The sequence below is a fragment of the Cololabis saira genome, chromosome 12, assembly GCF_033807715.1.
Source record: "Cololabis saira isolate AMF1-May2022 chromosome 12, fColSai1.1, whole genome shotgun sequence".
Classification (NCBI taxonomy): Eukaryota; Metazoa; Chordata; class Actinopteri; order Beloniformes; family Belonidae; genus Cololabis; species Cololabis saira.
Window position 1 is genome coordinate 40,666,617 of NC_084598.1, and position 14,967 is coordinate 40,681,583.

At 42.1% G+C, this 14,967-nt stretch overlaps 1 protein-coding gene across 6 annotated transcripts in view; it reads right to left on the reverse strand.

The window, feature by feature from the left end:
- Positions 1 to 14,967, reverse strand: part of hdac7a (histone deacetylase 7a) — a 134,377-nt gene that overhangs the window by 7,727 nt on the left and 111,683 nt on the right. For all 6 annotated transcript variants that reach the window (XR_009783862.1, XM_061736814.1, XM_061736813.1 and 3 more), the window contains exons 20-24: positions 14,739 to 14,826; positions 14,528 to 14,647; positions 14,345 to 14,442; positions 2,363 to 2,481; positions 1,093 to 1,226 (exon numbers count right to left, since the gene is read on the reverse strand). Coding sequence is in view for 5 of the 6 variants with exons in the window: in XM_061736814.1 (XP_061592798.1) it covers positions 1,093 to 1,226; positions 2,363 to 2,481; positions 14,345 to 14,442; positions 14,528 to 14,647; positions 14,739 to 14,826 (559 nt within the window). In the remaining variant the exon portion in view is untranslated. The remainder of the gene's footprint in view (positions 1 to 1,092; positions 1,227 to 2,362; positions 2,482 to 14,344; positions 14,443 to 14,527; positions 14,648 to 14,738; positions 14,827 to 14,967) is intronic.

Here is a 14,967-nt window from a genome sequence, read left to right on the forward strand (position 1 = left end):
TTTCGTGTAATTTCACCAGCTCAAATCCTCGTATTATGCCCGGACCACATTTAATGCGACACAACACGCTGACGCTGTGCCGTTAAAGGGGGGAGAAAGAGGCGGCGGGTATGTTACATCATGCTCAGGCAGTCTGCAATGGCCCAGACGGGAGACACATGTAGTTCAGTGCTTAACTTTTATTTTTAATCCACGCTATATTCTTCTGGTCCGTTCTCTATGTTCCCCCTCAAAAGCCAAAATTATTGTTCCGCGTTAAATCGACGCAGAGCCGGACCGGCGCTCTCCGGCGAGGGCGGAGAGCGCCGGTCCGGCTGGCGTTGCCACGGCTACGCCGTAGCCTACGGCGTAGGGTACGCAGCGACGCGCACCATTCTGCGTTGTTGTAACGCGGAACCATAAATCAGCCTTTACCCGGTACATAAACCTCTGTTCCCGCTACAGTTTTAACTAAAAGAAAAGGCAGAAAATGTCAGAAAAATAAAAACGTAACAAAGCTAACTGGGTAGTTTTCATTTCATTTTATCTCTGTAGTCATTCATGGATAAAACAAGCAGCACTGGTGTCTAATGTGCTCCAATACAGCAGGTCTCATAATTTTATTTTGAACACTGCCAAAACTCTAACTTAAAACTTAACTACAACTTAAAATTTGCTTGACACAAATGAAAGTTTAATTGAAACACGTGGGAAAAACACCTAATCTTTTAAGTGATGTGTGTTATCAGGTGTAATGGTATTTTTAGGTTAGAAATAAGAACATTTCTTGGTAAGATCCTTAGTTTTTTGAGTGAAGGCAGTGAATTTGGTCAACTGGTGTAATTTCAGGGTTTTTAAATGCACAGCCATGAACCTACTGGATTATATAATTTAGTCTTGATGTCAATTAACATCTAACATCTTATGTATATTTATAATTGCTCTTTAACTAAACAAATATGTTTTATCCGATTACTCGATTAATCGATGGAATTTTCAGTAGAATACTCGATTACTAAAATATTCGATAGCTGCAGCCCTAATTATACAAATATTTTTATTGAGTTTTCAGTATTATGAATATGTATATATCTATATCCCAGCATGCCTTACCTGTATTCCCAGCAGCGCACTGACGCAGGCTTCAGACGCGTCGCAGATAGCGGTGAGGTCGTGACCCCCCTCCAGGGCCAGGACCAGGCGGCCGCCGGCCAGGGACATGAGCTGGCGGGTCAGGAACCCAAAACCTGCAACACACCAGCACACGAGCACCGACGTGAGCACGGAGCCGTGCAGGAAACCCTCGGAGCTCCTCCCACCGTGGGAGGACGCTTAAACAAAACCGGCTCGCTAATAACGCGCCAAGCAGGGACTGATAATGATGACACGCACAAACAGACTCGTGAGATTCCCTGCACCGTGTTGTTGCACTGACGTCCAATATGCTGATTTTCTAGTTCTCCCTCCAGGTTGCGCGTTGGAAACTTTTTGACGTGCAGGGGATGACGGTCGAACACCGTGAAACTGAGACTTGAGCCGTGACATCTGAACGCAGCTGGTATTTGTTGAAAACAGGCTTTTTCCAGTGTGATGATACTGCTTTCTCCTTCTTCTTATTATTATTATTATAAAAAGGAGCCTGCAAATTCATTTATTTTGCATCTAAAAATAAAAGAACAGAATAAAAACGGATAACTTTTCCAGCTATTTCTATTATGTTGACCCTTATTTAGTGACTTAAGGTGACAAAATCCAAGTTTTTTTTTTTTACTTCGATGAAATAATTTAAAAAACGGGCCGATCTTTGGGTCTTCATCGCTGTGGGGAGTTTAGCCGTGACATCTGAACGCAGCTGGTATTTGTTGAAAACAGGCTTTTTCCAGGCACTAACAGTGCAATAATATTGCTTTCTTCTTCTTCTTCTACTTATTATTATAAAAGGTGATTGCAAATTATTATTGCAGATTATTTCATTTGCATGTAAGACAATATACAGACTGAAAACAGACTTAAGGTCCAGTTTTTTTTTGAGACATATCAAATTACTTTGATGACATGATTTAAAAAAAAAAAACAGGGCGATATTTCGGTCTTCGTGGCGACGGGGAACCTGGAAATTTATCTTCCTCTGACAGGAAAAGGTTTGAGACTCACCGACTTGCTGGAGGTTTCATTTTCAATATTCCGTGAAAACGTGTATATCTTTATATTTAGCAACAATCCCACCACTAATGATTATCATTACAGTAACAGCTCGTAAGCGATGTAGTCAGGCGTAGCAGAAGCTCCGCGCTCCATCTGAGTCTGCCCGCTCTATTAATACGTCCTGGAGATCCGCAGAGCGCTGAAACAACACGAGCCGGAGGTGGAGGACGGTGCTTACACTTGGCGGAGACCTTGTACCCTCCCAGGGGAGCGGGGTTTCCCTCGGCCGCGTCGAAGCCGGCCGACACCAGGACCACGTCTGGGGAGAACTCCTGGGCGATGGGCATCACCACAGACCTGCAGAGACACACACGAGGCCCGGGGTGACTTCAAACGGCCGGTCGGAGGTGGCTCAGTCCGGCGGTTCTTTTGGGTTTGTGCACAAACCCTCCCCCGGAGAACAAGTGTGTAATTTCATTTTCCCCTCTGACCCTTAACGCAAATGCCTGCTGAGTCCTGCACTGCAGCAGTTGTCTCACTGCGATTTCACGCCATCGCCAGGCTGTAACGATAAAAACCTGCTGGAAATATCAGGACCGGACCCGAAACTCAAGTGGTTCAACTTAGAAATGACACTGGAAGAAATGGTACAGGACATTTGGTCAGCCGTTGTTAGGTGTATTAACAATATATTGGGAAAAGAACTCACGGAGGATCCAGCACTATGTATATTAGGCATCATACCAACAGAAGCTAACTTGTCTGCACATAAGTGTTGTTGGGTGAAACTGGCCCTTTTAACAGGAAGCAGGATAGTACTTAGGCATTGGAAGTCAAGAAAGAAGGTCAGTTTTAAGGAATGGAGAGATGAGTTGGCTAAAATAGCTTAATTAGAGCAGCTTATTCACAGAGTTAACAACAGTCTAAGTGTGTTCAGAAAAGTCTGGGACCCCCATATGGAAATGATGATTGGAGAGGTTAGCCATGATAATTGAAATCTGTGTGTCATATCCCTGATGTATGTGTATTATCATATAATGTGCGGTAGATGAATGTGAAGTGCAATGTTGTATGAGGAAATGTGGTGTCAAGAGGAATGTGCATGTTCTCTATGTTTTCTGGGTTTTTTTTGTCTTTTCTTTTCTCGTTGTGTTCACAGCTTGGTTTTGTATTGCTGTAAACGGTCATATTATGGACATGTGAAGTGCTTGATCGAGTGATGGAAAATCAATAAAAAAAGTTTAATCGTAAAAAAAGAAATGACACTGGAAGGACAAAATAATACTTGGTTAACTTCTGGCGTCTTTTCTTTGTCAATTCAGTTCTCTATCATATCCACACGGACATGACTTCATCTAAGTTGGGCAGTGCTACTTTTGTGGAAAAGGCTCATGAAACACCGTCTTCCAGCTTAAGTGGCCCCATTGTGTCACGTTGGAGTTGACAGTGTTCACATTAACACTGGGACTTGAGTGAGAAGATGAAATCACACCTGAACACTAGAAACACATGAAGAGAACCTATTTAGGCCAGGAGAGCTATTATTGCATTATGTTGAAAAAGTAAAAGGTAAGGTAGAGTCACTTTATTGATACCCAAAGGTATATTTGTTTGCAGGTAAAAAGTAGAAACTTACAAAAACACCATACAGTACAGGGACAGTGACACAAGACAAACAGGAGAATAACAAAACAAAACATTGACGGACAAACAAAAAAAATGCTCCAGATTGAATAAGCAATACAATAGATAAATAAATAAATAGAGCTAGATGGAGGATGGGAAATCATGTCCTATTTAGGGCATTAATAGCTGAGGGGACAAAACTACATTTATACCTTTTAGTTTTGCACAAACTAAAGTATTAAGGTACTACGTATGGTAAAATACTAAGTATGGATACTCCTACGGTGAGAATGTGGATAAGGGAGCTTTCTAACTGTATTGGACTGGAAAGACTAACGTACATTGCTAAAGGAAAACGGAAAGACTTTGTCAAACTCTGGGAACAATATATGACCATTATGACTGATGAAGATTTACCTGAAAACAACCTGTCGACCAATAACAACATGTGCAATACATCTGTCTACCTCATAAACATCCTACCTGCTTTTTTTGCAGTTTTTCTTTCTTTCCCGCACTACTTTTTATTTTTCATTCCAATGTATATACTGTTTATATTATGTAATTATATATATTTTACTTTCTTTACCCTTTCCCTGCATGTGTATGTTAAGTGTACTGCTGCTGCACTAAGTGAAATTCCCCATAGAGGGAGAAATAAAGGACAAACTTATCTGATCTTATCTTAAATATTGTGGAGAATATCATTGTTATTTATTTAATTTTTTAATTTTATATTTCATTTATTTTTTTTGTCCTCCCAATTGGTTAATCCGATATACCGTATTTTCCGCACTATAAGGCGCACCTAAAAGCCTTTAATTTTCCTCAAAAACCGGCAGTGCGTCTTATAATGCAGTGCGCCTTATCATTACGGTAATTTCTGTTACTGGTAGATTCGTAACTCAACCCCAGCCACTATAGTATGGTATTTTACCATATATTTAGTGGGCCTTATATATGGAAAATGTTTTAAAATACGTAATTCATTGAAGGTGCGCCTTATAGTGCGGAAAATACAGTAATTATTTATGTTTGTATTGAGAATGGTGCAAGTTAAATGTATATATAGTATGTGTCTGTGTAATGTATGTTGTATGTTTGAACGTATTTGGATGCACAGCGAGGGGGTCCACTGGTCCTGCACCAGAACAACCAGTTCCAGCACCAGAACAACCAGTTCCTGCACCAGAACAACCAGTCCCAGCACCAGAACAACCAGTCCCAGCACCAGAACAACCAGTCCCAGCACCAGAACAACCAGTCCCTGCACCAGAACAACCAGTCCCAGCACCAGAACAACCAGTCCCTGCACCAGAACAACCAGTTCCTGCACCAGAACAACCAGTCCCTGCACCAGAACAACCAGTTCCTGCACCAGAACAACCAGTCCCTGCACCAGAACAACCAGTTCCAGCACCAGAACAACCAGTTCCTGCACCAGAACAACCAGTTCCAGCACCAGAACAACCAGTCCCAGCACCAGAACAACCAGTTCCAGCACCAGAACAACCAGTCCCAGCACCAGAACAACCAGTTCCAGCACCAGAACAACCAGTCCCAGCACCAGAACAACCAGTCCCAGCACCAGAACAACCAGTTCCAGCACCAGAACAACCAGTCCCAGCACCAGAACAACCAGTTCCTGCACCAGAACAACCAGTCCCACCCCGATACATCAGTAATTCCCTGTCAGGACCCATTTGGACCAGGACTTGGTCGTGCATCTACTAATCCTAATACGCAGTGAAATGAAGTCGTTTCCAGAATCACCAGGGCTATTTCAAGTCGAACATAACAAATGTTTACGATCCAATCTAAAGAAGTCATTAAGTTGACAAGTGGAACCGAGCTCTGGCAGCGAGCGGGGACCCGGCAGGCCGGACCGGGCCGACAAAGAGGACCATTGTTTTCCCTGCCGGAGAAGCTGCGAACGCCTCGGTTGGCTGGACAGCGTCACGCTGCTGTCAGCTCTCATGCACGGAGCTGTTGCCGGACTTCAAACAGATGCATATTTCCTTAATGCTATTGTTGTTTGGGAGGAAAGGCTGCGGCGTCCAGAGGTGGAGGGAGGGGAGGGAGGGGCCGGGGGGAACTCGGGGGAACGCGGGCCCGGCCGGTTCCCCGGCGCTGCTGTCGGCGCAGTTCAAAGCTGCAGCGCGGCCGTCTGCTTCCCATTAGAGGCTTGTCACTCTCCTCACGTCATTGAACGCAGAGAAAAGAGGAAAAGCAGTCCATCTGGGATCCATTTACCTTCATTACTCTGCCTGGGGACTGAGAAGCTGCCCCCCCTCCACCCCCTAACCCTCCCCTTCACACACACACACACACACACACACACACACACACACACATTCTGCTATCACCGCCACATGCAAATGGACAACATGAGCTCACGGACCAAGAATGAAGACGTGCAGAAGAAAAGGACGTGCAAACAGACTGCCGACTCGGCGTGCGGAGCGACATCAGCGCAAACCAGGCGGCGCTGGAACGGTCGGGGGGTGTCATCACCTCAGGGGGGGGTCCAGGTCGTTATTGCACCGTTGTGGACGTGATTGGACCTTGCAAACAACGCTGAGCCGCAGGAGCCCGGCCCCAGCTCCCCTGTGGACCCATTAAAACTTCCACGGCCCCCCCCCAAACCCCCCCAGGGAGCAAAACTGCAGGCAAACTAATGGGAAGATGGAGGGAGGAGGGGACACTTATTAAAGATCAATCAAGGGAGGACAGGAAGTGTGTGTTGGTTGGTGGAGGGTTGGAGGTGAATAAAGGGGGTGAGGGTGAAGGATAAGGTGAAACACGCGATGAAGCAGCCCCCCCCCTGACCCCCCCAGCGTAAAACCTCCACCTATAAAACCCTCTCCATCAAACAACCCTTACATACTTTATTTCAACGCAGACCCGAGAACGCTCAAACACGTGTTAATCACGCCGCGGGGGGTGCAGTGGCTTGTGGAGGAGCGGGTGGGTGGATGGGGTGGGGATGGGGGGGGGGCTTGTATATTTTCACTCCAGTTCAAGGAAAATGCTTTTTTTGTGACTTTGACATTGAAACGACTTCATCATGTGGGCGTCGACCTGAAGGCATCCATCCATCCGTCCGTTGGCAGGTGTTCCACCTGGAGCCGTCCTAGAGACCCTAACCCAGGGGTCGGCAACCCAAAATGTTTTAGAGCCATATTGGACCAAAAACACAAAAAACAAATATGTCTGGAGCAGCAAAAAAGTCTTGTATAAACCTTAGAATGAAGGCAACACATGCTGCATGTATTTATATTAGTTATAACTGGGGGAAGATTTTTTTTTCATTATGTACTTTGAGAAAAAAATCTAAATGTCGAGAAAAAAGTCTAAATGTTATGAAAAAAGTCTAGATTTCGAGAAATAAGACGAAATGTTGAGAAAAAAGTCGAAATGCTGAGAAAAAAGTAAAAATTTCGAGAAAAAAGTCAAAATGCCGAGATTAATCTTGAAGTACAATCTTGAGGAAAAAGTCGAAATGTCGAGATAAAAGTCAAAATTTTGAGAAAAAAGCGAGATTAAAAAGGAAAGGAAAAAGGAAGAAAAAAAGAAGAAAAAAGAAAAAAAGGAAAAAGAAAAAAGAAAAAAAAGAAGAAAAAAAAGGGAAAAAAGGAAAAAAAGAGAAAAAAGGAAAAAAGAAAAAAAGGAAAAAAAGAAAAAAAGGAAAAAAAAGGTCAAACATTTTTGAAAAAGCTCCAGGAGCCACTAGGGCAGCGCTAAAGAGCCGCGGCTCTAGAGCCGCAGGTTGCCGACCCCTGCCCTAACCGATCCACCTGAGACCCGAGCTGTGGACATCAAGTCTGGACTCGGGAGGACGGACTTTGGACGGCACGAGGACGGCGTTTGGTCTTCCAGCTAGATGGGACACCTCAGCTGGCAGAAATGCGTTTTCAAAAACTTTCAAATAGGCTCCATCTTGATAAAATCCACCAAAATATGAAAAGAAAGAAAGAAACGACATCCCGTTCCCCAGCATCCGTACTATTTGGGAGCTTTTCGCCGCTCAAGCGGTACTAAACATGTACCCAAATAATGTGACTTATTCTACGTTTTACTTACATTTTTTTTATTTAAGCAAAACACCACTCCGTGCTGCTTTTAATTTAGTTGTATACCTCGTATAATGACAATAAAACGTCTGAATCTGAATCTGAATCTAAATATGTCCTTGGACACTTGCTCTATGTTTGTTCCAACAGGATCCAAAAGTAATCCCCGAGTCCCCACCAAGCCCACATGTTCACCAACACCAGTCTTTTTCTGATTATCGAGAGCACAATTATATAAAAACGGTTGTTTTTTTCATTAGCTTCCACCATCTGAGGCTACGGACAGAAATAAACACGGAGGAGCTTTTCCAGCCTCGATTGGGTCCAGATCTGTGAGATCTGGCGGCGTTGTGCAACAGAAAATCATCGTCTGAATCTATTTTGTCGTTAAAATCCGAGTGTGATGACACTTCTCGCTCGGCTTTCACCAAATTTATAGAATTTCTTTTTCGTACCAAGCCGCGAGGGGGGAACGCTCTTTTCTCATAAATGTGAAAAAAGGTTAAATTTTATGCAACTTTCAACTGCAGTGGAAGCTTGTGAGACTGCAGAGGGCAAAGCATTGTGGGAAAAGTGACGGCTAAAACACATTTCTGCGTGCAAAGTCGAAGGAAAGAACGTGGTTTTATCCCCACCTGCCATGTGACTTTGACACTAGGGCTGGGGATCGATTCAAATGTCAAGAATCGATTCGATTCCGATTCTTAAGATTCAGAATCGATTATCAAGATTTTATTCGATCCGATTCGATTCAATATTGATTCGGGTTGGTGTTATTAAAACTGTTTTTTGAGCTGTTGCATGAATTATATGACTGTAGTTATGTAAAATATTACTACTAGTATTATATTGAGATTAAACAGCAAGTATTGCAGCTAATGATGCTGTAAGGACCAATCAGCTCCCAGAATGCTGATAGAACTGCTTTCAGAAACATCGTGGGTCAGAATTATCAAACAGATCCAGGGAGGAAACAGAGATGGATGAAATCGGTTTTATTTTTTCCCACATTCCGTCTTTATTTGTTCCATTTTCGGTCTATTTTGGTTTTAAATTTTTGAACATTCATCATTTTTTGCAAATGTAACCCCAAGACAGTATATAAAGTAATGAAATATAGACAATTTATGCAATTATAACTGAAAACTTTAATGTTTTCATACCTTTAAACATATTTAAAGGCAAAAACATGGCACCAGTTATTCTCGTGTCCAACAAAACATAATAACCAAAAGTTGTAATGTAATGATGAAAAAAAAAATACATAAAAACAAAACAAAAAATCGATCTTTAGACAAATAAATCGATTTTTAGGAATTAATATGAGAATCGATTTAGAATTGGGAAATCAATTTTTTCAACACAGGCCTAATTGACACATCTCCTCATCTCGAGCGAATAGCTGCGATGCCAACAGAACTGGGCCTGTCACTTCCACGTAAACCCCATATCAAAGTGCGTTTGGCCCAAACTGGGTCCGTAACTGCCGTTTCCTTTGGCTCACGTTTAGATTTGAACGACAGCGAGGACTTGAGATGAGCGTGACGGTCTAAACTTGGCCGCTCTGGGCCTTGGAGCCACATGTGGCCCATGTGGCCGCCCTCTGTGCCTGATCTGGGCTGATTCTGGCACTGATGGGCCGGCTGCAGAGAGACAGCACTGGTGGCCCACACGTGTCCCGGGTTCATCAACCGGGTCGGCCTTGGGGTTTTTGGCAAATGTTGCACGCACCAAATGTGGCCCGGATTTCAGGAGCTGGTTCTGAAATACAGGTGTGACCTGATATCTAGAACTAGAACTAGTCAGAGTCTTTACAAACACCAGGAAACTGGACCGTATTACACCGGTCCTGAAATCACTACACTGGCTTCCAGTGAGTCAAAGATAGAGTTTAAAATCTTACTGCTGGTCTACAAAGACCTGAATGGTCTTGGACCAAAAAACATGCTTGATCTGATAGTTCCTGCTCAAACTGTCAGCTCCTTTAAATCAGGCCTAAAAACATTACTGTTTACTGAAGCGTACTCTTAAAATAAATACTTAAACGCTGTACTCTACTGCCCTTACTTTTTAACAACTTCTGCTTTTTTTTTCATTTTTCATTTTATTCTTTATATCATTCAAAAAAAATAAAATAATTCAATACAAATACAAATGTTCTTAAATTGTGAATGAAAAGGGAGCAGAAAGAAGAAGAATCTTATCTGATCTGCCCCTTTTTCCAAGAAATAACTTCACAAATAACATAAATTAAAAATACTAATAATAAAAAACAACAACTAAGTAAATAAAAAAACTAAAATTAAATAAAATTAAAATTAAATTAAATTAAATTATAATAATTATTATATTTATTCTATTTTATTTCATTGTCACTATTCACTATTGTATTATTATTTCTTATTTTTATTTCCCTTTTTAATTGACTTATTACTGTTTAATTGTGTCTTGCTGCGTTTAATGTTGATGTAAAGCACTTTGAATTACCTTGTGTTGAATTGTGCTATATAAATAAACTTGCCTTGCTACTCTGGTTTAATCTACTCTGCAAAGGAAATGTCAAATCTCTTTGTTTCTCAGATGAACAACAAGATCTCCGATCTTCCTCCTTTCCATTCAACTGACTTCTGTGATTATCTCTTGTCCCTCTTTACTTCAAAAATCTCTAACAGCCGACAAAAACTTGCCTCTGAAGGAGCTCCTGCTGTTGTCTACTGTATTCTCCACTGCCTTTACTTTTTAACAACTTGTTCTTTTTATCATTTTACCTCTTTTCTTATAATTTTTTTTTTATTTACTGTTTAACTGTGTCATGCCGCTTTTAATGTTGATGTAAAGCACTTTGATTAACCTTGTGTTGAATCGTGCTATACAAATAAACTTGCCTTGCCTCGTCTAGTTTATGCAGCAACACTCCCCTTGAGTCAGAGCTGTCGCTCAAAGCTACAAAAGTGCATGGAGTTGAGGCCAACATTCTTCGTCATGCGGGTTAACTGAGCTGTGCCAAAGTGTCAAACGCGTCTTCTATCCGAGAGGGGATCTGGTCAATCTCAGAAACGCCGGGGCGGCCGGCTCCACCCCCAGGTTCACCCTCCCGCTCTGATCCACCGTCGTAGGAAACTGTCGGTCTGCTCCACGAGAAAGGTCAGAGGTCGGCTGCAGAAAGAGTCGGTGGAGACGGAACAGAGCGGAGGTTTTCCTCAAAAACGCTTCTAGCAGTGACTACGACGGACCTCGGAGATCCAGTGTTCACCTTATTCACGAAATTTTGACCTTTTTCTCAACATTTTAACTTTTTTCTCGAAATTTCAACTTTTTTCTCAAAGTGCATAATGAAAAAAAAAATCCTCCTCTAAAATATTATTTTTATTTTTCTCCTGCCTGGCCCTAATACTCTTCCGTAAGATTCAGATTCAGACGACTTTATTAATCCCTTTGGGAGGCAGTGTTATGCATGATCGCGTTCATTGAACACGTTCATTTCTGTGAGAACGTTGAACTTAACGCAACATATTTGCAAATAAAGAACTTGAACTTGTTCATTCTGCAGATCACAAACTGGAATTTGAACTGTTCAGATTATGTGAGTTTCAGCTTCACTATTTAGGTCCAATTATTACAGGATAAATTTCAGCAGCACACATTTAAAATACTCAACGAGACGACGACTTCACACTACATTACCCACAATGCAGTGCAGTCTTGTCATTATCTGCAGGAATTTTACACATTGTCTCCCAAAGATTCCGACGGTAAAAACCTAACCTTTCTGTGCAAATTATGTCCACCTGCGCTGAGAAAACAAGTCAGAGCGTCTGCGTCGTCAACTTCACATTTGAAACGTCATATGGAGTTAAAGCATCAGTCCATCTGTATGGAGAAACTCACACATATACTGAGACTCCAGCAAGCTCAATTTAACACGAAATGGGACAAATGGACATCATATAAGGCTCCCAACAGTGACACCACTAGAGAGTCTGAATGAAACCGGAAAAGCATGGATGATGTATCAGGTAAATGTGTATACCACTGACACTGTCAATGTTCTTTGTGTGTATTCTTGTCTGCAAAAAATCAATAAAATTTGAGTGTAAAAAAAAAGCATCCTTCCAGTGTGAGAAAATATCTGCAAGTCCTTGACAATCAAACAAAGTGATCAGGAAAGACCAAGAAGACCCAACAGCCCCAAACGACCCCAGTCCCAAATACTGCTGAACCTTCAGGGTTGATTTACCTGCAACAGGTAGACAAACTGATTGTTGGAGATTTACAGCGTCTGAGTAAAGTTGAAAAGCCACTAGGAAAACATGATTGTACACAGTGAACAGTTTTAGGATAAGGTGGCTTTTCATTCGTACTTCTCACCTAAAAATATTGAAATGAACTGAATTTGAACTCGATCAAACTGAAAATGGTGAACTCTGAATGTGAACTATTCATTTTTAAACAATGTGAACTGAACTACATGAGAAGTATGAACTTGCACAACACTGCTGAGATCGATACTGACGTAATGTATCCATTATAGAGGACTGCGATGCTGTTTGAACATGCATGTTTGCAGTGTGTATAAACAAATGCGTGCATGTGTGCACAGCTCCTCCCACCCCCTTGCGTCTGCGACCTCTCCACTGCGCCCCATTTTTTTCCAGTAACCGTGCGGTCGCCGCAGTTTCCTCGGGGGTTTGATGCACCAGACGACCAAAAAGCCCACACAGCCGAAACTTTATTGGTGCAACACGCCCACCGATGACAATTACCCGGCCCACCGGCAGGAAGTAACAGTCCGCAATCTGTCAAACACAGGACCTGGAGAGCATTTACTGTAAAACATCTGAGGTTATTGGAAGCGGGGCGCGCCAGACACATGCCGTCCAAATGACAAGGATTATTAATTACGCACAAAGTACGTCAGAGGCAGCGCGGAGCGCAGCCTCCGACCCCATTAAGTGTGTTTGTTGTGGCTGACTTTGAAGGAAATGTGAAAATCGGTGTGATTAGGGCTCCTCTGATTATCCTTAATTCTGATCAATAAAACCTTCAACCCCGCTGGAGACAACAAACCTCTCCAGGAACTAAAACCTGCTTCAGTTCAGACGTTACAAGCCTGCTGCATCATATGGACTCATTTTTCTTGCTCATTTCCTGTGAATTATGATTTTTATACTCTTTTCTCCAGGGAATTCCTGTTATACACTTGATTATACCTTATTATTATACTATTATATATAAGTGATCTGTCACAAATACAGAAGCACAACATGAGACAAAAAGAGAAATCGGTTAAGAACGAGGAGAGATTATGATGTGTAGTGTAATTACTGCAGTTTTGCATAAATGTAATGTATGTTTAAGAGGATTAATACCTTTTTGTAAGATTCCTTCATATTTGTTCTAACCAGTGACTAGTGATAAAGCGGAATACTGCATTTCTATTGGCTGCTGTATGTAGAACAAACATACAGTAACTCAGTGAAAGTTTAGAAGTCACTGGACATTAGAACTTTATTTTATTTAGAAAAGTTAAGGATTTGGTTAGTGATTTTGTACGATTTTTCACTTTTTGGAGTAAAGATACAAACCAAGAACTTTGCTTTAAGACCTTTCCTTTCCGTCATTGATGTGCTATGTGCAATGAACTTTAAGGTCCAAAGCTAGTGAGGCAGCCAAGAGAGGATTTAATACCTGTTTGTAAGATTCCTTTGGTTTCATATTTATTTCTAACCAGTGACAAGTGAAAAAGCAGAATATTGCATTTCTATTGGCTGCTGTATATAGAATAAATATATGGTTTAGAAGTCACTGGACCTTAGAGCAACACAGTCTTTTGACCAGCAAACTTTATTTTATTTAGAAAAGTTAAGTATTTGGTTCTGTATTTTGTATGATTTTTCACTTTTTGGAGTAAATATACAAGACAAAATAGTGAGGCAACCAGTTGCTGCACCCACACATGGAACGAGAGGAAATAATTCAACAATTAATTCAACACAACCCTCGCCCTTTGTTTCAGATTTGGAGGGTGCTGTGACATCACAGACCCAGATCAGAGTACAAGCCCCCACATCTCTGGTGAACTACGTCTCTCTCCTCCACGCTTCCAACTTATTTTTTCCTCTACTTATTAACGGTATTCTCAGTCTACAGGACTGTCTCAGAAAATTAGAATATTGTGATAAAGTTCAATTAAAAAAACAAAAAATGTCATACATTCTGGATTCATTACAAATCAACTGAAATATTGCAAGCCTTTTATTATTTTAATATTGCTGATTATGGTTTACAGTTTAAGATTAAGATTCCCAGAATATTCTAATTTTTTTAGGTAGGATATTTGAGTTTTATTAAGCTGTAAGCCATGATCAGCAATATTAAAATAATAATTTTTTTTTGCATTACAGAAAATAAAGGACTTTATCACAATATTCTAATTTTCTGAGACAGTCCTGTATATGGGAACAATTTCCCCATTTATTAATTAATTATTAATTATGAAGAAGAGCAGGTGCTGCTCCTACCTGAATGCAGCGAGGTACTCGGCGTCTCCCATGGGCGGGTCCAGGCCTCCCGTCCACGCCACGTTCACGTTGAAGCCCTGGCCAGCTCCGGACCCGACCTGAACCGAGAAAAGAGAAGCCGGTTTCACTCCCGAGCCTCCGAGGCCTCAGACGTTAGCGTTTGTTTCTCCGAACAACACCCACCTCGGCCGGGGACCCGCTGCCAGGAAAGAAGTTCCCATCGTCATAGCGATGGAGCGAGATGTAGAGCACGCTGGGGTCGCTGTAGAACACCTCCTGGGTGCCGTTGCCGTGGTGAACGTCCTGAATCGGAGAGGGAATAATCAGCCGGGTCAAAGAGATGGATCTACTCGCAGCGGCTCCTCTGGAGCTGGAGTCCAGTACGACTTCTTACCCAGTCGACGATGAGGACCTTGCTGACGCTGAGCTTGTGCTGCAGCTGCTTGGCGGCGATGGCCACCGAGTTGAAGTAACAGAAACCCCTAGAAGACAAAGATAAAGAGAGACTTTTAGGAGAGTTGTGTTCTCTGATGTACAGTCATGCACACTCGTTTTAAATGATAGTAATCTAATCCGCCATGTTAAACTCTGAGGGAGGTTTTCCCTCCTCAATACGAAGAATA